Here is a 24,539-nt window from a genome sequence, read left to right on the forward strand (position 1 = left end):
CTCATTTCATTTTTAGGTTAAGGATTAAACAAAAGCCTCTGAATTACCAGATCAGCTTGTCCCAATAAAGGAAGGCCAGTGGTCAGACCATCTCAGGGATGGGACTCTGGATGTCTCTCACCTAAGTACCAGCAGAGCCTCAGAACTGAAGTTTGAGAAAATAAAGGGTGAGGGCACTGAAAACCCTAATATGAATTTCTACTTCTGAAAGGGTTTTGTAAAAAAGAACCCGAACACCACAAAGGTACATGTTCAAGTTTTATTGGGTTTCAATACAAAACATTCTGAAAATGATCCATGACACCTAAGCTCTAGGTCCACCTACCAAATAAACCACAACACTTTCTGTATTAGTCCTTTACAGCCAGGGCTCAACCAGGAGAACCAAGGATAATCTTCCTGTAAGTGTAGATTGTGGGCCTGTTGGGTCTATAATCTTTACCATTTGTCAAAAAAGGTCTCTATCTTGATAATTTCTACCTACTTCCTACGTTGATTTACACGTTCATATTTTCTGTAGTATTACCTATGCCAAACTATCTTTAAGAAATCAAAATAAAGTCTCAAGAGCCAAAAGGTCTTGACAGAAGCACCTACTCAAGGAATTATAGGTTTGAGTAACATATGCTATTTAAGTACAGCTACTAAAATTTCATCTGATGAGAAATGCGACCAATGGGGTTCAAAGTTTTGGTCATTTTCCCTAATCATAAATGTTAAACACAATACTGCAATGTTTGTAAGAAAAATCTCAGAAGTTGAGTTTAATCCTTTAACCCTATAATTCAACCTGTTTCCTTTGAGAAGATCCACATTTACATTACTGGCTCTTAGTTTCCAAAGCAATAAACTAAATTGTATTGTGATTTGTTTCCAAGGAGACCTGACGGTAAAGTATCTTTACAAAACTACAGTCACCTAGTGACCCATTTTTGTTTCCAGTGTGCTTTCCACTACCCTAACAATGTTTCTAGTTTTTACTTGCATTTTCTAGCATTGTTCTTCCCCTTCTAATTAGCTTTTAGAGAACAAGTAAAATGTTTGTGTTTTTTTTTTCTGATAAGGCAGTTCCCCCAAAATGGTTTTCTTGCCAAAAATCAGACATCAGTGCATGAAGTAACCACTAAGGTATATTTTTCTGACTGAATTTTCTTTTTCTATGTGTGGTACCAGGATCAAACTCTAGGCTGCACTGGTATTTAGAGAAGCCCTCCACCACGGAGTTAGTCTAAGCTAATTCAGTTTTCTTATGACTGGTGATCATCATTGCAGCGTTGCCCCATTACTTTGCCTAAACTACTGAACGTACACAAAGCCATGAGAACCTCCTGGGTAGGTACCTCCACTTAACAATTTGTCTCCTTTCCATTTGGTCAATTTTAAGTGATTCATCCTTCCCTTATTGAGCTTTAATCAACACTGATGCCTCCATCCCTTGAAGACAAAAGAAAATCTAGTGCCTGAACCAAACCAATTTTGATGAGCACTGGGCATGCAACTGCTGCAGCTTAGTCTCAGCATTCCTCTGCTTCAACAACTCTGTAAAAAAGCATGGCATCAAGTTACAGAGAATTTTACAAGGCAAAGTACTCCAATCCTCTCCTTAGTAAGTGCACACAACTTGGGTTGTCAGTTTAAGTTATTGCCTCTAAAGTGCCAGATCCCAAGGGTGGCCATCGTCACTACAAGTACTATAGACATCAGCTTTGTAATATAAAATCAGATACCCTGCCACATTATGCCCATGAAATTTGAAAGGGGCAGTAGCAGCTGTATCACTAACTTGAAAATAAGCAAGTACCTACAGTAAGCAATTTGCTCACGCAGCAAATCATTAACTAGATAGCTCTTCTCACAAGAGCTCCTGCCGTAACTATTTCTGCAACAGCTAGCAGTACCATACTACTGGAACTTTAATACATATATATCCATATACCTTCACTTCAAATGGGTGTGCTAGGGGTTTCATGACAAAACAGTTTCATTCATATGTCCACAATTGGCGTTACCCCATTTCAGAGATGAATTAAGGTCAGAAAATGCTTGCACTAGACCACAGACATAGAATGACAAAGCTACAGTATTGAAACCGTCAAAGGACACTGCTTTCAACACTTACCTGAGCATTTGATTTTTCCTGACTGCCAGCTTTATGTACTGTGAATCAATCAGCACTCCATGACCATATGACCATTAGGTTCAACCTGCAAAAATTACATAAGTGAAAACTAGTTATTTCTCTAAAGGAAGTTCTTCAACACTTGCCTATAACTGCCTTTTTTTTTTCCAGAAAGAACAGGCAAGTTCAGACTTGCAGCTTAATGCATAGTTCATGTTCTACTACTTCTCTTAATTGGTGGAAGGTTCACTGGCTCGGGATGGACTGGACTGGCTTAAATGGTTAAGTTGCATGGCTTATGGATTCTCATTCTTTTCCAATGGTGCACTGCCATGTTAAATCCATAAGTTGAACGGACAAAACATTTGAAGGACTAAGTGCAGTCTAAGGGTTTTTAGTTGGAGGTCTTCAAGTTTACTATATTCAAGAGCATCTTTTCAACTTCATGGCTGGACCTGGGTCATGCTGCCTCAGGTTTTTGCTTTTTTAAAGACCACTTGCAATAGATTTTTTTTTTCTCCATACAGTGTAGTTTCATAGAACTAAAACAAGTCAGGCATCCAACTAAAGGTCAAGTTTGCAATGGCTTATAGGGGTCAGACAGGGAGACCCCAATCCTAAGCCATTTCTTATATTGACTAAAAGACTGATTTGAAAAAAAGTCAAAACATGAAGCATGTTTAAAGGTCTTCATCAAAAATGTGTAAAAAGAAAAAAATCACCCCCTCCCAATTCCCAGATGGCTATTGATAGACAACAGCTGCATTTAATGCCTTTAAGTGTCATACATGCTTTTTTAAAAATCCAAGTGTTGAATTTGGAGGACTTCTAATATGCTATTGAACATTTGTGGGTTTTTTCCAAAAGTTTTTTTTTTTTTAATCTAGAAGGCATTTCCATTGCCATGAAGTACAGTACGTTTTACTGTACTATGAGGAAGGTAAGTGCTCAATTTCGACTTAGACGGAAAAACTAGTTTGCTTTGCTTACCATCTTTGCTGTTTCACAGGCATTTGGTGCTTTAAATCTGATGTGGAATGCTGATAGATTCACTTTTTAGAAGTCATAAGCCTTTAGGAAGTTGGAGATAACTTCATTGCTTATCTATTTTCTCCTTTGCAATCAAGCTGTTCCTTTAAAAGTGAGACACTACAGAGTTGCAAAAATTTGAAACAGTAAGAGCAAGCATCGTTTTGCAGCTTCATGGCTGGTTTTGGCCAAACTTTTTTATTTAGTATTCTGTAGTTGTTTAACACACACTTAAATTGTCTTACTCGGGGAAGGGGGAGGAAGGCTCTTGTAGATTCCCAAAGAAATGCCAGAAAAGCAAAATATGGCCAGCATCCATTTGGTTTTTGGGGGGTTTCTGGGTAAATAGCACATTCCTAGGCATCTGATCTCAGGTTGGTTTGTTTGCTTTCTTTTTTTTTTTTTTAACTGCGAACATTGAGATTTCAGTTGGAAGATACCACGAAATCATGAATCCTAAGGGTAGCATACCCAACCAACCCTCTCTAATAACTAGCTTGTCTGCACAGGCAGGGTGGTCCATCGATCAACGGAGACCAAAGGACATCTAGATGGCTGAATGTTTGTGGAAGATCTTGGGATTGCCTGCCTCATTTACTGGGAAAAAAAATCAGGAAGTGGCCTTCAGGGACACTTTTACTTGGAAAATTACAACACTAGTAACAAGTCAAGGCTTACACATCTAACATTTGCTTGGTGAAAGCAACTCATAATAGCAAATATAATTAAACATGTCTTACTTTTTCCCTCACAAGAACATAAAAATTATTAAGGGGAACAGGAAATTTTAAAACGGTAACACAATTTTTTTTTCCTTTTAGTAGTCCTTGGGTAGTTTATGACAGAAAGTTTCCATTTGTTTGTTTCTTTGAATGGGGATTTTTGGTCCAAAAGTTTTGTTTTTTCCTAGTATCTGCTTCTGCCTCCCCCTCTATCAGATCGGCTTCCTCCACGGCCACCACCTCTTGGTGCTCCGCGGCTTGAACTGGTGTAGGAATCACGTGGAGGAGGGTACCCCCTTTCCATAGAAGGGGGAAGCCCTCGTTCTTGTCTACCAACGCGATCACGACCACTTGAGTAGAGATCACTTCGGCTGCTTGAGTAACTGTCTCGACTTCCACCATATCCGTCACGTGAGCTGCTGTAATCATCATAGCGACTGCTTCCACCATAAGATGGCGGGGGCCCTCGTGTAGGTGGAGCACTACGTGAGTTACCTGCAGGGTCAATGGTCAGGTAATATGGCAACACTATAAATTGTATATATACAACATTTAAATTTGAATTTACAGAATTCTTGTATTAAAAGTTTACTTTCTCAACTGGGAAGTTTTAAACTCTACCATTGCTGGCCATAAGAGGGAATTGCTCATCTGCTGAGATACGGAAATGGATCGACTGTAATGTTTGTTTGAAAAGACTGAAGACGTTGTGTATTTCAAGAGGACATTCCAGACAGCTTGTTATTTTATAGTAGACACTCAGCCACTTTCCAGTGATAAGTTGCAATTTTGAACTGTTGAGTTTCCTTCATATTGCAATGGTAAATATTTGATCTTGTTAATAAAAATTTTAAATTGTATTTTCACTGTTGGGGGGGAAAACACATAAGGCTGCCAATTTAAAGCAAGCAAAATCCCCTCCAAAGCAAGCGAACAGCCTCAAAAAAGAAACGAAACAAAAACAAAAGGAGAACCAAAAAGTCCTTCACAAAACTAGGAAAAGCCCAGCTGATAAAGTTACCCCTTGAAAGCAAGCAAAGGTCCCTTTAAAAGCAAGCACCACACAGCCTATTACTCCAGCTCATGACCCTAAAACCTCAAGCTGGTGATGGCTAAGATCCTTAACCAGCATCTTACCATAACTCTCATAGGAATCTCTGTAGGAACCTCCACCTGGATGGTCTGAGCAGTCACGATCCCGACCATAGCCATCTCTATCACTAAACAAAAAGGAATTTGGAATGAAAAAATATATTATTTTCCCCGTCTCATTGTTTATTCCATAATATAAATATAATACATTCTAAAAACCCCAACTCCTTAAAAAAAATCCCAAATGCTTTAAAAGTCCCAAATGTCTCAAGTTTTTTTAGCTGTCCAGTGTAAAAATAAATTGAGTGTATGAAAGGAGACATAAGCATTGCTATGGTGATCCTGTAGAGGTCAAAAGACAGCTTCTCTCCCTTCCACATTTACCTGGCTTTCAAGGGTGGAACTTGGGTTGCCAGGCTTTTTATTTTGAAAAGTGCTTTTAATAAATAGCTGAGTCATTTTCCTAAGCCCCCAAGGCATGAAATTTTACAGCAAATACCTATAAGCAAACCACCGAAGTAGCCACTTACCCATAGCCTCTTGATGGGTAGTCATCCCGTGAACTGGAATGCCCATAATCACGGTAGGTATAATCTCTTGGTGGTGGTGCATAATCTCTTGTGTCACGAGAACTTGGATAGTCTCTGCTTGAATAGCTATAAAAAGAAAAGTTTGGTGTATGCTTCTGATGTGCTCTTTTTCAACATGAGCTTAATAAAAGAAACTGTACTTTTCTTTACCTATCTTTAGCGGAATAACCATCATCTCTTGGAGACAAATAAACATCTCTGCGAGAAGGCAGGGGCTCCCTTCGTGGTGGGCCTCCATAACTATCTCTTCCGCGTGACACAGGAGCTTAAGGAAAAAAATAATCATTAAAATCTAGCCATGGAAAAGCTTTAATGTGACCTTATTATACTCAGGCTATGAAAAACAGTGATTTAATCAAATATACTATGCGCCTAAGACAGGAAGCTTCCCAGTCTCATAATTTCAGTGCTCATTAATTATGAATATGAGATTAATTGGAATCCCTAAATCAATATTAAGCATAAGCATTTTAAAAATATATTAATGTGTGTTTATGGTGGGGGCACAGGATGGTTCAAATGTAGGTCAGAGGACAACTCTGTAGAATCAGTTCTTTTTCCAGTTTTGTGTGAATGGGGGTGGGGGTTGGATTCAAGTTCTTATGTTTCTGTTTTTGTTGTTCTTTTGTTTGTTTTTTGAGACAAAGTTTCTCTATGTAGCTGTGGCTGTCCTGGACTCACTTTGCAGACCAGGCTGGCCTCAAACTCAGAGACCGTCCTGCCTCTGGATTTCAGACATGTGCCACCACGTCCAGTTCTTGTGTTTCAATAGCAAATGTTTTACTCACTGAGATATCTCACTGGCCAAGCATTTAAAATAATAATAATAATAATAATAATAATAATAATAATAATAATAATAATAATAACAACAACAACAGGCTTTCCCCATGTAGGTCTTGAACTAATTTCAGTACCCTTTTCCCCAGTGCTAGGATTGGACTTGCACCACCATGCCTGGCTTCAACATAGAATTACAGTACAGCATAGATTGTAAGGCATGGAACAATTACCTCTTCCTCCCATTCCACTACTGCTGCGGACTGGTCCTGAAGGGGCTGATCTTTTAGGAGGAGGCCCTCCACTTCGTGGTGGTGGTCCTCTTTTTACTGGAAGAGGTCCCCTTGAAGAACTCATGGTAAAATTCATGGAATAGCCACCATCATCTACATTAGCATAGAAAGAAAATACAATAACACAATAGTTAAGAAAAGACTAAGAACTATTTGCCTCAAGGGGAAAAAAAACCCAAAGAACTATGTGCGTCACAACCATTATCTTTTCTGACTTGCTGGGGGGACTAAGCTTGTTTTCCACTGAACAGGAACAAGCAGGACATTATCAAGGGAGAATTTGTTTCAGATCTCCTGTAGACTAGGAAAATAAAAGAGCAGCCTGAGTAAATCCCAATCGTGCCCTTTGTGGTTTTGATTTTGTTTTTTACTTAGGTAAGACTCTGTGGCCAAATAGTTTTAATATTTTGAAGTCACGCGGACTACATGCCTAGAGCAGTCTCCATTTCAAAGGCTTTGAAAAAGTATGCATGCCATCAGTGTGGGCCTATAGGTTTTTAACTTAAAAGCCAAGCCTGCATTCCAATCAAATCATTACCCATGTGTCCTCCACGCGAGGGGGGTCCTCTAGTTCCTCCACTCCCTCCTCTCCCTCCTCGAAGACCTCTGGGAGGGCCTCTGCTTCTTGGAGGTGGAAGTGGTCCTCGCCTGCCACTTTCAAATGATGGTTTGGTAGCTTGCTCCACCTTGATGGCTTTTCCATCTAAGGACTTTAAAAAGAAAAACAGAATTAAATCTTATTAAGGCTCAAAAAGAAACTTGGAGATTCACTATGCCTCCTGACCCTACTAGGTCCTTTAAAATCCAGTTTTACCTGCCAAATAGCATACAAAACACTTTCCCATTTATTTAAAATTTCTATTAGATGTAAGAAACTACTATACTACTGCTTAGGAAAATTCAAAAGTTTAGGGAGGTCTTCAGTTTCTTACCAAAACAAAAAGAGCTAGGATATCAAATTATGCCTATGGACATCATACTGCCCTGGACTAAATCTTGTTAGGCATAACCCTTAGCCGTTGGTCTTGGAATCAGTGACACTCAGAATAGAGACTGGGCATGCCCCTTTAATTCTAGCATGCTAGAGGCAGAGGCAGGAGGATCTGAGTTTGAGGTGAGTCTGATTAACATAGTCAAGACTACAAGACTAACTATATTGAGTCAAGACTGACTCAAAAATACCAATAAAATAAAAGTCAGGATAGTACTAATGAACAAAAGGCCCTGGAGATATAAACAAACAAATTCCAGAGCTGCTCTGGACTGAGGCTTGGGTAACACTTTTGTGACTTTTGTCACCAGGAAATAGCTTGTTTATTAAGCAGACAATCATACCTTTCCATTCATGTCTCTGGCAGCATCCTTTGCATCTGCTGGGCTTTCGAAAGTGACAAAAGCAAATCCTCTTGACTTATTGGTCTCTCGGTCCTTCATCAAAAGCACTAAAAACAGTTGGGGGGAGTTTACTTTTTGTTCAAGGAAAAATAATAACTAGAGCATATTTACAAAAAGCAAGCTCAGAACTTCTTAGAGGACAAATATATTATCATGTCATGTGATCAATGGATTCAAATTCATCACAGCTTGTCTTTTAATTATAATAATACAGCATATAATTTTAGTTAACTCACCTTCCACTATTCGTCCATATTTGCCAAATACTGCTTCAAGGGCTTTCTCATTTGTTTCTGTATTAAGCCCGCCAATGAAGAGCTTTCCTGGGCGATCTGCCTCAACCATTTTTTTCTTTCAACTGATGGGAGTCTCCTGAAAAATAATAGTATCTCTCTGGAGGAAGTTCTCAAAGTTTATTGAACAGCTAAATTGTGGCTCATGTTTTATTAAAATCTTTATTCTTTAGTAACTAAAGACACCAATAAACCTCATGTACAGTAGAGGACCAATTGAAATAGTTTGGTTAACAGTGCAGTGTAATTTTCATTAACCAGGTTTAAAAGGGCCTGCCTAATTTACCATGTCTGCTGACTGTTTTCAGTCAATGACCAGCTAGCTACTGGACATTTGAAAAGACAACTTTTACTTTTAAACTTATTTTACTTTTAATACTAGGTTGCCGCCTTAGAGTGCAGGAGTTAGCAGACAAGGGCCGCCACACCCGGCTATTGTATCGATCTGTTACCTTTAAAACATTCTGTTACTTATCACCCTACTTGCTCCCACCACCACCCCCCGCCCCCCGCAGAGAACGGTATAAAAGACTTCCTATTCATTCAAGGTCACCAGCCAGATGCACCAAGTAAAGACCAAGGCCTTTTCTCCTTTAGCTTTCCTAGTTAAGTTTAAGCACAAATCTCAGGGCTAGAACAAAGTTACCGCATCTAACCCGACGAAAGATTATTATCTGATTGAAAAGATAGACATGCCAGAGTCGGAAAACAACGGAACTCAGAATCACACACTGTTAACACTCCTTCCCAGCGCTGGCACCTAATTAAGACTCAATTAAAAACCGCGTGTTAAAGACAAAATGGCGACACTTGGATCCAACCCAGAACCTCCAACAACAGCCGCGCTAGCGAACTTTTGCCGTTGACACTGACAGGATAAACTCAAAAAGCTTCCTGTCCGTTCCGCCAAGGACCAGAAGGACCGGCAGAGAAGTCCACTAGGCCAGCATTAACACAGGCGCTGTCCTGGTGCTAGTCCGGCGGTTACTGCGTGTCCCGCCCCACCTACAAAGCTGCTCCCTGCGCCCTCCGCCCTCCTGGGACAGACGGCAGCCAAACCTCCGGGAGAAGCTCTCAAGGTAACAGACCCCCTAGTGTGCTGCTTCCACCCCTTCAGCTTTAAATAGATAGGCACCTTTGGGTGTCTTAAAATGGCGCCTGCCACCACTATCTCCAGGGAAACAAAATGATATCTAGCCCTAACATGACAAGTCTGTATAGGAAAGGAAGCTCCTACCTACCGGAGGGGACTGCGACGGTCTCAAGCTCCTAGGAGCTCGCCAGAGAGGTCTTCCAAGCAGTACCGCACCAGTGACAGCTGCCGATTTTCAGAAAGGAACAGAAATGACGCTAGGACTACTGCGCAACGAGGGCGAACAAAGGAGACAGCAATCTTTATACTACCCGGGAACGAGGCTGAAGAACCCGGATGGAAATTGAGCTTAGAATTTGAAGCACGAAGGGAGGGAGGGGAGCGGTTCCCATATTCTTCATTGGCCATCTCCTTTGTCATTCACTATTTGCTCCGCCTTTTTCCCTTGTCTCTTAAAGTTCTGGCCCGTACCCGATTTTAAACCTTTGCCCTGCCCCCACGCATTCTCCTCCAAGGCGCCTTTTAGCTTTTTGCTAAAGCAGTGGACAGGATTTTTTTTTTTAATAAAGAAGTAAATTTATTGAGTGACCTAGGAAGCCACGGCACGGTGCAGAACTTTTACTTTTGCATAAAAATCTTAATTCCAAAAGCAACGTGAAAATGCTAGATAGTAGTACAATGCCAATGTTGTAGAAATAGCAAACAAAGAAGTTTAGTTGCTAGTCTATATCAGCCCATATTGAACAATAACTAATAAATGAGAAGAATCTGGTAAATAAATGTTAAAGGAAAACAGAAGTTGAATGTGATCACAGAAAAATCATTCATATAAAGTGATTACTGAATACCTACAAGATTCATATACAACCAAGAACAAGTGAGGCTAGGGTCAGGAGCCTCAGGGTTAAGACTGCCAAATAAAAATAAAGGCACCCAACACTACCTGAGGTGCTTGCCCACACCTTTAATCCCAGTATTTTGGGATGTTGAAATAGGACAGCTCTGAGTTGCAGAACATCCTAGGTCTGTTAAGACCCTGTCTCAAAATCAAACAAATAAACAAAAAACAGAAAAAACAAAACAAAGAAAAAACAGAAAAAATGCTACGCTATGTTTGAACTTCAAGTGGGCATTCATAATTTGTTTTGTGTTTTGAGACAAGAGTCTCAGACTGAGGGTGCTCTTAGAACTCACAGCTGTCCTCCTGCCTCTAATGCCCAAGTACTGGGATTGCAGACATGAGCTACCATACCAGCTTCTGTTTAATCTGCTTCGTGGAGGGAAAATTACTTTTTTAAAAAACATTTTGAGGTGAAATCTCTCCCCTCCCCGCCCACCCACCTTATTCTTTTCCTGAAAAAGGATTTCTTTGCCTATCCTGGAACTTGCTCTGTAAACTAGGCTGGCTTCAGTCTCAGAGAGTCCCCCTGTGTATTGCAATTAAAGATATGTACCACCACCGCCCTACCAGGTGAGGACTCTATTTTTTTGAAACAGGGTCTCTCTGTGTATCCCTGGCTGTCCTGGACTCACTTTGTAGACCAGGCTGGCCTCTAACTCACAGAGATCTGGCTGTCTCTGCCTCCCAAGTGCTGGGATTAAAGGTGTGCACCACTATGCCTGGCACTGGCCAGACTTTTAATTTCCTTACAAATTAAGAAGGCATGACCTCTGGAAGTGCTCTTAACTCCTGGCCAGGTGGTGGTGGTGGCAGCGGCACACACCTTTAATCCCAGCACTTGGGAGGCTGAGGCAAAGCTACAGAGAAACCCTGTCTCAAAAAAAAAAAAAAATTCAAACAGGCTCTGAGGCTCACACCTTTAATCCTAGCTTGGGGAGGGAGAGGGAGGTGGAGGTGTGAGTTTGAAAACCACCAGTCTACATACCAAGTTCAATGACATCTAGAGCTATTTAGTGAGACTCTGTCTCAGAACAAACCAAAGAAAACAAAAATTCGATTAACAAAACAGAAGGAATGACTACATAGTGTGACTAGTAAAAGGGGGAAATAAACTAGGTGGCTTTAGTGAACAATATTAGGGGAGGAGAAATTTGATCAACACATTAAAAAAAAAAAGCAGGTTGTGGAGGTTCAGATTTTGCCATCCCAGAGCTCAGGAAGCTGAGATGCAAGCATGAACCAGTAAGGCTACATAGTGATCCCTGTCTGTCTTTTAAAAAAAAAATCAGGAATATATACAGGGAAAGATAAGATCAGAGATGTAGAAAAAGAAGCCAGGAAGAGCTGAGGCTTGGGGAAACTTGGTTTGTTTATTATAGACAAGATCTCTCTTTATTATAGACAGCTCTGGCTGTCCTGGAACTCGCTCTGTAGACCAGGCTGGCTTTAAGTTCCAAAGGATCTACTTGCCTCTGCCTGCAGAGTGCTGTGATTAAAGTCATGTGCCACCGCCTGGCTAACAGTTCAATTATCAAACAAGGATCATTGTGGGATGATATTCCCTTATCTACTAAACTTAAAACCCTATAGTGGAATAAATTTATGTATAAATACAAATATATAGTTTAAATGAAAGTTTCTCATCTAGGCTAACAATGCTTCCTCCAGGAGCCATGAACTATCTAACAGAAACCCTAAAAGCATGCATGAGAAATCCCCTTTTGAGTTGTTAGTCAGGGTTGACTAAGAGACTCCCCAAACATTATAGGTTTTTGCTGTTGCCCTTGATTGCCACCCCCTCCCAGAAGAGAAAGGTAGGCCTCTATGCTAAAGACACTTTGGGCACAGAGCCCAGAGGTCCAAGCCAGCTCTGACTTGAAATGCCTCCTCCCTACCTAGTACATATTATACATTATAGAAGGGACTAATGTAACGATAAGTGAATAATAAAAAAAAAAAAAACTTGACTTTTCCTCTTTTGAAGCTTATTCTCTAGTGGGAAAGGAATGGTTATTGGATGATAAATAAAGTATAGTGAAGATTTATGTGGAGAAAATGGATTGTACTACCAGAGAATAAAAGAATGTTTATGTACTAGCTGGGTAGTGGTGTGTGCCTTTAATCTCAGCACTCAGGTAGAGGCAGGCGAAAATCTCCATGAATCTGAGGTCAGACCAGTCTAATGGGGAGTACTGGCAAGCCCAGATGACTTAGTGGGACTCTATCTTAAAGAAAAAGAAAAATATGCACTAGGAGGAAACCTACTTAGAATAGTCAAAGCAGAGCTTGCTGAGTGGCATGGGAAATCAAAGCTGAAGAATAAGAAGCAATTGTAAGAAGAACATTCTAGACACCAGCCTTTTATACTGTGGATTATTGAGTCATATAAGTGGACATGTGAATAGTATTAAATGTAGTAATAGCAAAATGTTTCTGATATATAACAACAAAAAAGTCAATTTAAAATAAAATATGGCAGGTAGTGGCAGCTGGATCTCTGGGAGTTCTAGTCCAGCCTGGTCTACAAAACCAGTCAAAGACAACCAAGGCAACACATAGAAAAAAAAAAATATGATGAATCTGAGGAATTTCTGCAATGTTGAATCTTGGTTAGGCCAGGTGTGGCAGTGCACTTCTTTAATCCCAGCACTCATAGGTAGAGGCAGGCAGATCTCTGTGAGTTCAAGGCCAGCTTGGCCTACTAAACAAGTCAGCCAAATACAGAGAAACTGTCTTGAAAAACTAAACTAAAAAAAAAAAAAGATATATCTTTGTTGTATACTTGGCTTTGTGTGTGTCCTCATGTTGTATGGTACCAACAGTGTGCTACAGATTGCAGTACTTTTATTGTACACAGTTTTCTGTTCTTACAAAAACACAGTAGTTTAATTACAGAGAACAAAAGACTTACAATACTTTTAAAGCATTGTAACTCAGCATGTAAGTATCAAACTAGTGTATCTTTGAGTTGTATTCATTTTAAATGCTTGATTATAAAATCTGCAGTTTGAAATGGTGCTGGTCTAGCTGGATGTCTGCATGTGTAAGTATGCAAATAGATTCATATTTATCACCTTGCATAAAACTCAAGTCTAAGGGGATACACTAAATCCGATAGTAGAGAGACTGGGGAACAGCCTTGAACTTGTTGGAACAGGAGACAACTTCCTGAACAGAACAGCTCAGGCCCTAAGATCAACAATCATTGCATGAGACCTCATGAAACTGAAAAGCTTCTGTAAAGCAAAGGACACTGTCAACAGAATAAAACCACTGCCTACAAACTGGGAGATGATCTTCAACCCTACATACATCTGGTAGAGGGATAATATGAAATATATATAATAAGCTCAAGAAACTAAACACCAACACATCAAATAATCCAATTAAAAATGGGGTACAGAGCTAAACAGAGTTCTCAACAGAGGACTCACGAATGGCCAAGAAGCACTTGAAAGAAGTGCTCAACGTCATCAGAGAAATGAAAATAAAAAAACCCTGAAATTCCCTGGATAAGATAAAAACGCAAGTGACAGCACATGCTGGCAAGGATGTGGAAAAAGAGGAACACTCCTCTATTGCTGGTGGGGGTGCAAACTTATACAACCACTTTGGAATCTAGCGCTTTCTCAGAAAATTGGGAAATAGTTTTACCTCAATACTCAGTTATACCAATCTTGGGCATATACCCCAAAGATGCTCCACCATAGAACAAGGATGTGTGTTCAACTATGTTCATAGCAGCTTTACTTGTAATAGTCAGAACCTGGAAACAACCTAGATGTCCCTCAACTGAAGAACAGATAAAGAAACTGTGGTACATTTACACAATGGAAGAGTACTCACTTATTAAAAACAAGGAAATCATGAAATTTGCAGGCAAATGGATAGAACTAGAAGAAAATCATCCCGAGTGAGCTAACCCAGACCCAGAAAGACTCACATGTACCCACTTATAAGTGGATATTAGCTATATAGTACAGGAGAACCACACTACAATACACAGACCAAAGAAGCTAAATAACAAGAAGGCCCCAAAGGAGGATGCTTGGATCTCACTCTGAAAGAAAACTAAAACAGACATTATATATGGGTGAAGAGAGAGAACTGGCTGGGAGAGGGGTAGGAAGAGAAACAAGAGTGGGGATCAGGTGACGGAAGAGCCAGGGTGGAAGGTGAGCGGGTTGGGGGAGAGAAGGAAAATCAATGGGGGCAGCATCTCTGGGTCAAGTTGGGGACTTGAGATGGGATAGGCTCCCGGGAAGATATGGGAGTGACTCTAGCTGAGACTCCTCTTAGCTGGGGAGTTGGAGACTGAAGAAGCCACCTCTTATACCCAGGCAGGACTTCCAGTGGAGGGAGGGGACACCAACCCACCCACAAAACTTTCTACCCAAAATTTATCCTGCCTCCAAGGTGTGCTGGGATAAAAATGGAGCAGAGATTGAGGGAAGGGCCAAACAATGACTAGACCATCTTGAGACCCACCCCATGGGAGAGAGCCAACCTGACACTATTAACAATATTCTGCTATACTTGCAGAGAGGAGACTGGCATAACATTTCTGAGAAGGTTCATCCAGCAGCTGATCGAAACATATAGAGAAACCCACAACAGAACATTAGGAGGAACTCAAAGAGTCTTGTGGAAGAGTTGAGGGAAGAATAGAGGCATATGGTGGGGACAAGAACCCGACAAGAAGAACAGACTCAAATAATAGAGGACCACGGAGGCTCAGAGATTGAACTACCAACCAAAGAGCTTGCATTGATTGGACCAAGGTCTCCTTGTAGCTGATGGGTAGCTTGGTCTTCATGAGAGTCCCCTAGCAAGTAGAGCCAGAGCTGACATGGACTCTCTTGCCTATTTTTGAATCAGCCATAGCTCTGCTGGCTTGTTGGGCATCAGTGGAAGAGGATGCACTTAGTCCTGATGTGAATGGTGGGTTGGTGGGAGGAGGGTCTTCCCTTTCTAAGAAGGGGAATGGAGAAGGGGGAAGAGGGTAGGAGGATGGGTCTAGGAGGAGAGGAGGGAGGGGGCTGTGATAGGGATGGAAAGTGAATAAATAATAAAAATCTGAGGTGGCATGGTGCCCTATGCCTTTAATTCCAGCACTCTGGGAAGCAAGGGCAAGAGGATTTCTCTGAGTTCAAGGTCAGCTTGGTATGCAAAGTGAGTCCAGGAGAATAAAGGCTACACAGAGAAACCCTGTCTTGAGAAAAAAAGAAAGGAAAAAAATAGAAAGAAAATCTGCAGTTTGAAGCTGCATAAGGTCCCTCCCCGCCGTCTCCCTCCCCGCCGTCTCCCTCCCCGCCGTCTCCCTCCCCGCCGTCTCCCTCCCCGCCGTCTCCCTCCCCGCCGTCTCCCTCCCCGCCGTCTCCCTCCCCGCCGTCTCCCTCCCCGCCGTCTCCCTCCCCGCCGTCTCCCTCCCCGCCGTCTCCCTCTCATACACATGGAAAGTTCGAATGACTTACAGACTGTGTTCCAGGCAATCCACCAGTTGCTGGCTATGAATATAAGCTGCAAGTCCAAGAACCCAGAAGTTTCTTAGTCCACAAGGCTGGATGTCCCGGCTGACCTTCAGTAGATGCTGGAATCTCTAAGTAGGACCTGCTAGCAAGGTGAGAGAGAGCAGGCAATACGCAAATGCTTCCTTCTTCCAAGTCGTTATATAGGCTTTCAGCAGAAGGTGTGGCCCAGATTAAAAGTGTGTCTTTCAGATCTGGATTAAAGGTGTGAGTGTGAGTTTTCCTGCCTCAAGATCCACATTAAGAGATATGAATTAGAGTTGGGCATGGTGGTGCACACCTTTAATCCCAGCACTTGGGAGGCAGATGCAGGTAGATCTCTGTGAGTTCAAGGCTAGACTGATCTTCAGAGTGAATCTAGGAGAGCCATGACTACTACATAAAGAAACCCTTGTAGAGGCCAAACCAATGCCATTTTGTGTTCAGGGCCTTAGAACTTGAAACCCTGCCCCACCCCCAGAGTTTCCAGGGAGAGCCACAAACACACAGCTAACAGCCATTCCTAGGAGCTTGCACCCGGGGCCAAACAGTCAGAGCTACAATGACCAGAGCAAATGAATTCCCTGGTCCCCTCTCTTAGCCCTGGTCCCTCAGCCAATCAACTTAAAGGGCAAATTTTCTGTACCCCTCTAACCTATTGCGTAACAGTAAGGCTTGGAAAGGCATGGATCCCCGCCCCCTGCCCTCCCCACCCCCGTGACCTGCAGTTTTTTCCTTTAAAACTTTGTTCCCCTAGCACTAGGGCTTGTCATCTTTCCTGCTCATGAGGGGGCTGACAGCCCACACTCTGAGCTTGACTAATAAAGGAGACCCTGTATGATTTGCATCTGGCTGATACCTGGTGGTCTTTGAGGGTTTCACAACTTTGGCATTACACCTTGTCTTGAACCCCCCCCCCCAAAAAAAAACCAAAGATCTGAATTAAAGGCACATCTTCTTACCTCAAGGATCAGGATTCAAGAGTGGCACTCCAGAGGTAGGGACAGTCTGATCTCTGACTTTGAAGCCTACATAAGGAGTTTCAGGACAGCCAGGGCTACACAGAGAAACTGACACAAATAAACGACAAACACAAGAAGTGGATCTTCCTACTTGAAATTAAGCAAATATTGCTCATAGGTGTTCCCACCATTTCGGGGATTTTAGTTCATTCCAACTGTAGTAGGTAAGTTGACAACCAAGGAGAGCCACTACACAAAGAAAGGGTAATTAGGAGTTCAAGGGCAATTTTAAGTACATAATGGCTTCGATGTTAGCCAGGGCTACAGGCAGTTTTGTCCTGTCCCTGAATATTTGCTCTTTTAGTTGGTGATTTGAATTTCACAACATACATGCAAATGATAAATGTGCTGAGCGTGGTGGCACACACCTTTAATTCCAAGGAGGCCTAGACAGGAGGATCTCTGTAAGCACCAGGGTAGCCAAGTCTACATAGAGACCCTGTCTACAGAAAAAAGGGGTTAAATTAATTTTGGCTTGGGATTAGGTCAAAATTTCCAAAATAATCCTAACCATATTTCTGCCATTTTTTATTACCTATTTATGTGAAGCAGCTTTCTCAGCATTGACTTTCAGAAAGTAAAAATATTGATAAACTCAGAAAATAAGTTCTATTTTCGCCAGTATCAAATATTCAACTGGGATTATATGAAATGGAATCGGAATAATTTATTATCACTAAATGTTTGATTCATATACCTACTTTATATGCACATACATTCTCACGGTTTAAAAGAAAGAACCTATAATATGGGAACTTCTTTATCTTCTGCTTACAAAGCATGCATATATACACAGCTCTATACCCATCCTACTTCTTTTCTTCCTACTATGTAGAATAGTGGTTCTCAGACTGCAAGGAATGCTCCAGAACAACACAAACCCTCCATTCATTCATCTTCTGGATCCATAGAATTACAAACTTGGGTTACAGTGATTAAAAAAAATGTCTTTAAAGATTTATTTTTTATGGGGGGGGTCTATATTTGTAGTTTGCCTGTACTAAGGCCAGAAGAGGGATTAGATTCCCCCACCCCTCCATGAACTGGTATACTGACACTTGTAAACATCTGTGTGTCTGCTTGGATCAAATCCATGTCTTTTGTAAGAGCCACCTTTTCAAACCCTGAGGAAGCATTTTGTATTTCAGCACCTATCCAGGGGCACGGATTTATTTTAACTGGGTCTCACTGTGCAGTTCTGGCTGGCCCTGAACTTGCCATTATGACAGGCTTCCAGACTTTAGCAAATCTGACACCATGTTAGAAACACTAAGGCACCATTCTGGCTTAAGAGGCCAGCATGTAGACCTTAACACCTGCCGAAATAGGAGCAAAACCCTAATCCACCAAAGCCCATACATAGTTCTGAGAAAGACTAGAAATGTGCTAACCTTGCTTTTTAGCTTCTATAGTTCTGATTCTGGATAACTGCTCTTGCTAACTGAGCTGTGTCAAACCATGATGTGGGTTTTGTGCTTTAAAAGCTCACCATGAGAAAGTCTCAGGACTGCACTTGGGTCACAAACCCTCAGTGTAGTAGCCAGTGAGTTAATAAAGACTTTCTATTGGCTTGAGCCAGTGTCCCAGTGGCCTTCTCTGATGGGTACCTCATAACACTATGCAGATCAAGCTGGCCTTGAACTCACTTAGATCTGCCTGTCTACTCCTCTTGAGTGCTGGGAATCAAGATGTGTGCCCTTATGCCAGGTCTGAGGGAGGAAATGTTTATTTTTAGCTTTTGAGATTAAGACCTCACATAGCTCTGACTTGGCTGATAATCATAATGACTCCACTCACTACCTTGAACTTCTGATCCCCCCAAGTTTGTTTGTTTTATTTTTTGAGACAGGGTTTAAGTAGAAAGTAGAAAGTTCAGGTTGGTGACAGTATTGCAGTCTTCCTGGGTCAACCTCCCAAGGGCTGGGATTCTCAACAAGTGCCACCACACTCTGTTCCTCGAAGGGGCAGGCAAGCTAGAGAATCGCTTTGATAGAAACACAAAACCTCTTCTGAGGTAAGGCCATTCTTCCTCCTATGCCTTGGTTAAAGTCTTCTCTCATCTTAGACATTTGTTTCATTAAATATTCTTTTCTTTACTCTGGAATACTCCATTGGAAATTCCTTATGTGCATTAAAACATGCCCAGAGCATCATCATATATGGCTCTTGCTCTCTCAATCATCTATCTTTTAGGTATGACATGATAATTTACTTCTCCTCTGCAGCCAAACATTTGAAAGAACCATGCAGTAATATCACCTGATCCAGCAATCCAACTTTGGAGATGTATCCTCAAGTATAAAAACTGTGCTGACAGGAGGTGAGGGGATGGCTCAGTTGAAACCCTAACACCCACATTTAAACAATGTAAACTGAGCCAGGCGTGGTGGCTCACTCCTTTAATCCAAGCACTCTAGAGGCAGAGGCAAGCAGATCGCTGTGAGTTTAAGGCCAGCCTGCTCTACAAAGTGAGTCTAGGACAGCCAAGGCTACACAGAGAAACCCTATCTCAAAAGACAAACAGACAAACAAACAAACAAAAACAGGAATGATGGCCTAGTATGGTAATGCATACCTTTTATCCTGATAGAAACAGGTAGATCTCTGTGATCTGGAGACTAGAATGGTCTACATAGTGAGTTTCAGGGCCTCTAGGGCTATGCAGAGAGACCCTGTCCTGAAACACAAAACCAACCAATCAACCAACCAAAACTAAAAATGGCAGTGTGTGTAATAATTCTTGGAGATGGGCAGATACAGACTGGAGGAAATTCAGTGTTCAAATGGAGAAATACTGTAGGGTTCCATTCAGATTAATTATCTAAAATCGTCTAATTTCTTTTTGGTTTGTTTTTGGGTTTTTTGAGGCAGGGTTTCTCTGTGTAGCCTTGGTTGTCCTGAGCTCCCTTTGTAGACCAGGCCGGCCTTGAATTCACATAGATCCCCCTGCCTCTGCTGGGATTATAGGCGTGTGCCACCACACCCAGCTTCTAAATAGTCCAATTTAGTGTGTTATTTAGAGTTCCATTCTTGTAACAAATGCCTGAGATAATCTACTGAGGAAGAGAAAAGATTTATTTGGGCAGGTAGTTTGAGAGGTTTCATCCCATTGTGAATTGGCACTGTGGCTTCAGTCCTGTGCAGAGGCAGTGTATCATGGACAATGCATGACAGAGAAAGAGAGTAAAAACCATTTACTTTATGAGCAGGATGCAAAAGAGGAAGATGAAAAGTCTAGAGCTCCAATATTACCTACAAGGGCATGTGGTCAAAAGCAGACCTCCCTCTTAGGGCCTTTGGGGGACACTTATCCAAACCATAACAGGATATTACTCATGGTGTGTAAGTTCTAGTTACCTGCCATACACCCTATGTCTCCTTACTAATTAGAGATTTCCACAGAAACAAAGGAATAAACACCTCACCAACAAAGAAAAGACCGTATACCAGACCTACAATAACAATCTTCCCAAGCCCTAGACATCTACCTAGGTGCCATTGTAAAACCATGATTAATAACAGCCAGGCTATGCGTCCACCAGAGCCCAGCAACCATACCACTGTAGGCCATGAATATTGCAACATAGCTGAAGCACAAGACAAAGACCTTAAAATAACCTTTTTGAATATGATAGAGGTCCTTAAAGAAGAAACACAATAAACCCCTTAAAGAAATCTATGAAACTGTGAACAGTAAAAAGAAATGAATAAAACAGTTCAAGACCTGAAAGTGGAAACAGAATCAATAAAGAAAACCCAAACCAAGGGGAAACTGGAATATCTTGTTTTCTCCATCTATGGTGATTGAGAGTTTTTATGGGTATAGTAGTCTAGGTTGGCAAATAGATCTACCTCAAGACACATCTATACCACTCCTAGGCAATATACCCAGTAATGGAGGTGGGGGACCAGGTGTGTATAAAGCTTGGGTGGGTGGAAAGAATGGGAGAGAGAGCAGAAATGGGTGGGGGCATCTGTGGGACAGAGGAGGCTGGGGAGTCTATGGGAGTGATGCTATCTGAGACATCTAGCAGCAGGAGTTAATGAACCTGAAGATCTAACCTCCTGTAGCCAGGTGGGAGTCCCAGTGTAGGAAGGGGGACACCAACTCACCCATAGATCTTTTGACCCAAAATTTGTCTTACCTACAAGAAGTGTACAGATAAAGATGGTGCTGAGTTTGAGGGAAGGGCAAACCAATGACTAGCACAATTGGGACCTATCCCATGGGAAAGAGCCAATCCTTAGCACTATTAATGATATTCTGCTATGCTTGCAGATGGGAGCCTAGCATAACTGTCTTCTGAGAGGCTTCATCCAGCAGCTGATGGAAACACTTGCAAAGACCCACAGCCAAACAATAGGCTGAGCTCAGGGAATCTTGTGGGAGACTTGGAGGAAGTATAAGATGGATCTGGAGGGGTAAAGGACACAACAAGATCTACAGAGTAAACTAACCTGGGCTTATGGGAAACTTAACCATCAACCAAAGAACATGCGTAGTCTGGACCTAGGCCCTCTACACATATGTAGTAGATGTGCAGCTTGTTCATCATGTGGGTCCCCTAATAATGGGAGTAGAGGCTGTCTGACCCTGTTGCCTGCCTTTGGATCCCTTTCTGCTACTTGGGCTGCCTTGTCAGGCACCAATGGGGAGAAGGTATCCTTAGTCCTGCTGTGACTTGAGGTGCAAGGGTGGGTTGGTACCTGTGAGGGGCCTCCCTTTCTCTGAGAAGGAAAGGTAGGAATGAGAGGGCAGGGCATGAGAGTGGGACTGTGAGGAGAGGAGAGGGAGCTGAGATCAAGCTGTAAAATGATGAAATAAAAAACAAAAAACAAAGAAAGGCCATTTTGCATTTTCCTTACACCAGTGAATTACCTCAGTATTCTCACACACACACACACACACACACGCACACAAAATGACTAAAAATATAAGAATGTATTTTAGGCAGCTGGAGAGTGATTAAAAGTGCATACTGCTCTCAGAGAGAACCCAAGTTTGGGTTCTAGCACCCCTTAACTCTCTGTACCTCCAGCTCCAAGGATTTCATTTCCCTCTTATATCTATCTATCTATCTATCTATCTATCTATCTATCTATCTATCTATCTATCTATCATCTCTCTCTCTCTCAATCTATTATCAATCAATCAATCTATCCATTCATCCATTTATCTGTTTTGTTTCTCTGAAGAACACTAACACAATGCTCTCTATCAGTATAAGTAAATTTCTATTTCATGTTTGTTTACTCCTCTTTATTCAGAATAGAGGCATTTAAAACAAATTATCACAGCATTTAAAAAGCTTTGTAACTTTTGTTTTACTATTATTCCATGCTAATCATCATTTTATGACTTTGACTAAATTTGCAAGGTAAGTGTAAAGAAAACTTCATTGTGAAGTTTTAGTCCATGGTTGATTTTTTTTTGGTGGGGGGGCAGTGTTAAGGCCATCATAAGAGGGAGCACAAAACTGCTCACTTCACTGAAAGCAAGAAGTAAAGTGAAAAGAGGAATGTATCAGGGTTCCAGAAGCCTTTCCAAGGGTCATCCAAACCTTCTTCTACTAGGCCCCAATGCATAATGATTATAAAATATCCTGATAGATTATAGAATATCCTGGTACTTTCCCAGTCTGGCAACCAATTTTAATTTATGAGAGTTTGAGGAACACTCCAGATCTGAGCTATGAACATTTCCACTGAGGCAATAGGCCTGCAGGTTCTGAGGAATTTACAAGTCTTAAGCTTCAGAATGCCCTTGCATATTATAAAACTCAGCCAAGTGGGAAGATAGGCAGGAGAGCTGCCAGAAGTTTGAGGCCAACCTGGTCTATAGGTTCTAGGCCACCAGTAGTGAAATATTTCTTTCTTTCTTTCTTTCTTTCTTTCTTTCTTTCTTTCTTTCTTTCTTCCTTCCTTCCTTCCTTTCTTTTCTTTCTTTCTCTCTTTTTTCTTTCTTCCTGTCTGCCTGTTTTTCTTTCTTTCTGTCTGTCTGTATGTCTTTCTGTCTCTCTGTCTGTTTTTCTTTCTTTTTGTCTCTCTGTTTTTCTTTCTTTCTTTTTTTTTTTCCAAGACAGGGTTTCTCTGGGTAAAACCTTGTTTAAAAAAGAAAGAAAGGAAGAAAGAAAGAAAGAAAGAAAGAAAGAAAGAAAGAAAAGAAAACAGAAAGAAGCAGGTGTGAAAATGCATACCTTTAACCCCAACATTGAGGAAGCAGAAACAGACAGATTTCTGAGTCTGAGTCAAGCCTGTTTTACATAGTGAGTTTCAGGCTAGCCAGGGCTACATAGTGAGAGCCTGTCTCAAAACAAAACAAGGAAGTTTGTTTATAAATGAAAAACACTTAGAGTGGTCTTGTATACTCTTTATCCAAAGTCAATCAATATGACCATCTCACATGACCATGGTTTTCTGACCAAACTACAAAATCAATATTTGTATAATGCTATTAATAAAACTATGGAGTTTTTTTTTGAGGTTTCACCAGTTTCTTTTAATTTCCTTTTAAGTTGCAAAATCCTATATTTCCTTTACTTCCTATTCAATAAAGGATTCATGAACATACGTATGTATGCATTTGTTTATATGGTACTAAGGACTGACCCTAGGATCTCACACATGTGATGCAAGTGTTTGACCAACAAGCCATATCCCTAGCTCTTTTCAGTTTTTGTCTTCTCTGTGTGTACTTGGATAGGTACACATGTGGACAAAGGCCAGAAGTCAACAACAGAAGCTATCTTTAAGGTCCATGTTCCAGTGTAGGAGAAGAGAAGGGTCACAGGAGACTGGGAGGTTGAAAAGGTTGCTAGGTCTCACAGGCAGATAAGAAACAGTTTATTCTTTTTAGACAGAGGCTGTTAGTTAGGCAGCTGTTAGCAGGCACCCAGGCACACCCTGGCATACATGACCACACACAGGTGGGTGGCACACAGGCCTAAAGACAGACACATGGACACCTCTTGGTCTCAAGGTTATATTTATATAGAATCACATGAAAGTGAGATTCTGCCAAAAACAGTTATATAAGATCCCAGGGCACCTGGTGGCAGCCATACATTACCTGACTCATATTGGATATCCTTGTTGGTGCCATGTTGTCTAAACATAAGGGGCCCTTCAGGCCTTCTGTTCCCTACATTCCACTTATTCAGGTCTTCTGTTCCCTACATTCCACCTATTTTGGTGCTTTATCATTCCAAGGTCAGTCATTTTCCAGGTTTCATCTGGTTTCTACACTGACCACACGGGGGCAGTGTAGGGCTATGTATTGTCCACATTATACGGACATATGCAAGCAACAGGCCCTGGTGGACTCTGACTCTTGGTGTTAGCAGTCCTTGGGGAGGGTGGCCCCTCACCATTAACTTCACATTCTTCACTTGCAGTTAGAGCTCCTGGGTGGTTGCTTAGAGGCTTGCTGCCCTCAGGACATGTTCAGCCCCAAGAGAAGCTTACATTGTGTATGGCTGGGGGTCTTATGACCGATACCCAAAACCAATCACTGGCTTTGGCTTAACCATATGGCCACCATACGTGCCTATGTATATGGCTGGCCAGGGAAAGCTGGCTAGATTTTCATGGATTAAAGTACAATCAGCTCTAGTGTCAATGGCAGCTAACACTCTGCACGTTAGTGGAAGACTAATGAATAATGAGCAAAGACAATGCCTCTGGTCTTCCAGGATCTGCCCTAG

At 41.5% G+C, this 24,539-nt stretch overlaps 1 protein-coding gene and 1 non-coding gene across 2 annotated transcripts; both read right to left on the reverse strand.

The window, feature by feature from the left end:
- Positions 1-3,562: 3,562 nt before the first annotated feature.
- Rbmx (RNA binding motif protein X-linked) lies at positions 3,563-9,737 on the reverse strand. The gene is made up of 9 exons (XM_051140974.1): positions 9,555-9,737; positions 8,257-8,392; positions 7,961-8,067; positions 7,164-7,335; positions 6,566-6,718; positions 5,703-5,817; positions 5,493-5,618; positions 5,008-5,090; positions 3,563-4,365 (listed from the first exon to the last, which is right to left on the reverse strand). The coding sequence occupies exons 2-9, from the start codon at positions 8,363-8,365 to the stop codon at positions 4,055-4,057; spliced, it is 1,176 nt and encodes a 391-aa protein (XP_050996931.1). The 5' UTR covers positions 8,366-8,392; positions 9,555-9,737; the 3' UTR covers positions 3,563-4,054.
- On the reverse strand, positions 8,139-8,209 carry LOC127186018 (small nucleolar RNA SNORD61). The gene has a single exon (XR_007830274.1). It is a non-coding gene; the product is annotated as a small nucleolar RNA SNORD61 (small nucleolar RNA).
- Positions 9,738-24,539: the final 14,802 nt, after the last annotated feature.

Source organism: Acomys russatus, chromosome X, assembly GCF_903995435.1.
Source record: "Acomys russatus chromosome X, mAcoRus1.1, whole genome shotgun sequence".
Classification (NCBI taxonomy): domain Eukaryota; kingdom Metazoa; phylum Chordata; class Mammalia; order Rodentia; family Muridae; genus Acomys; species Acomys russatus.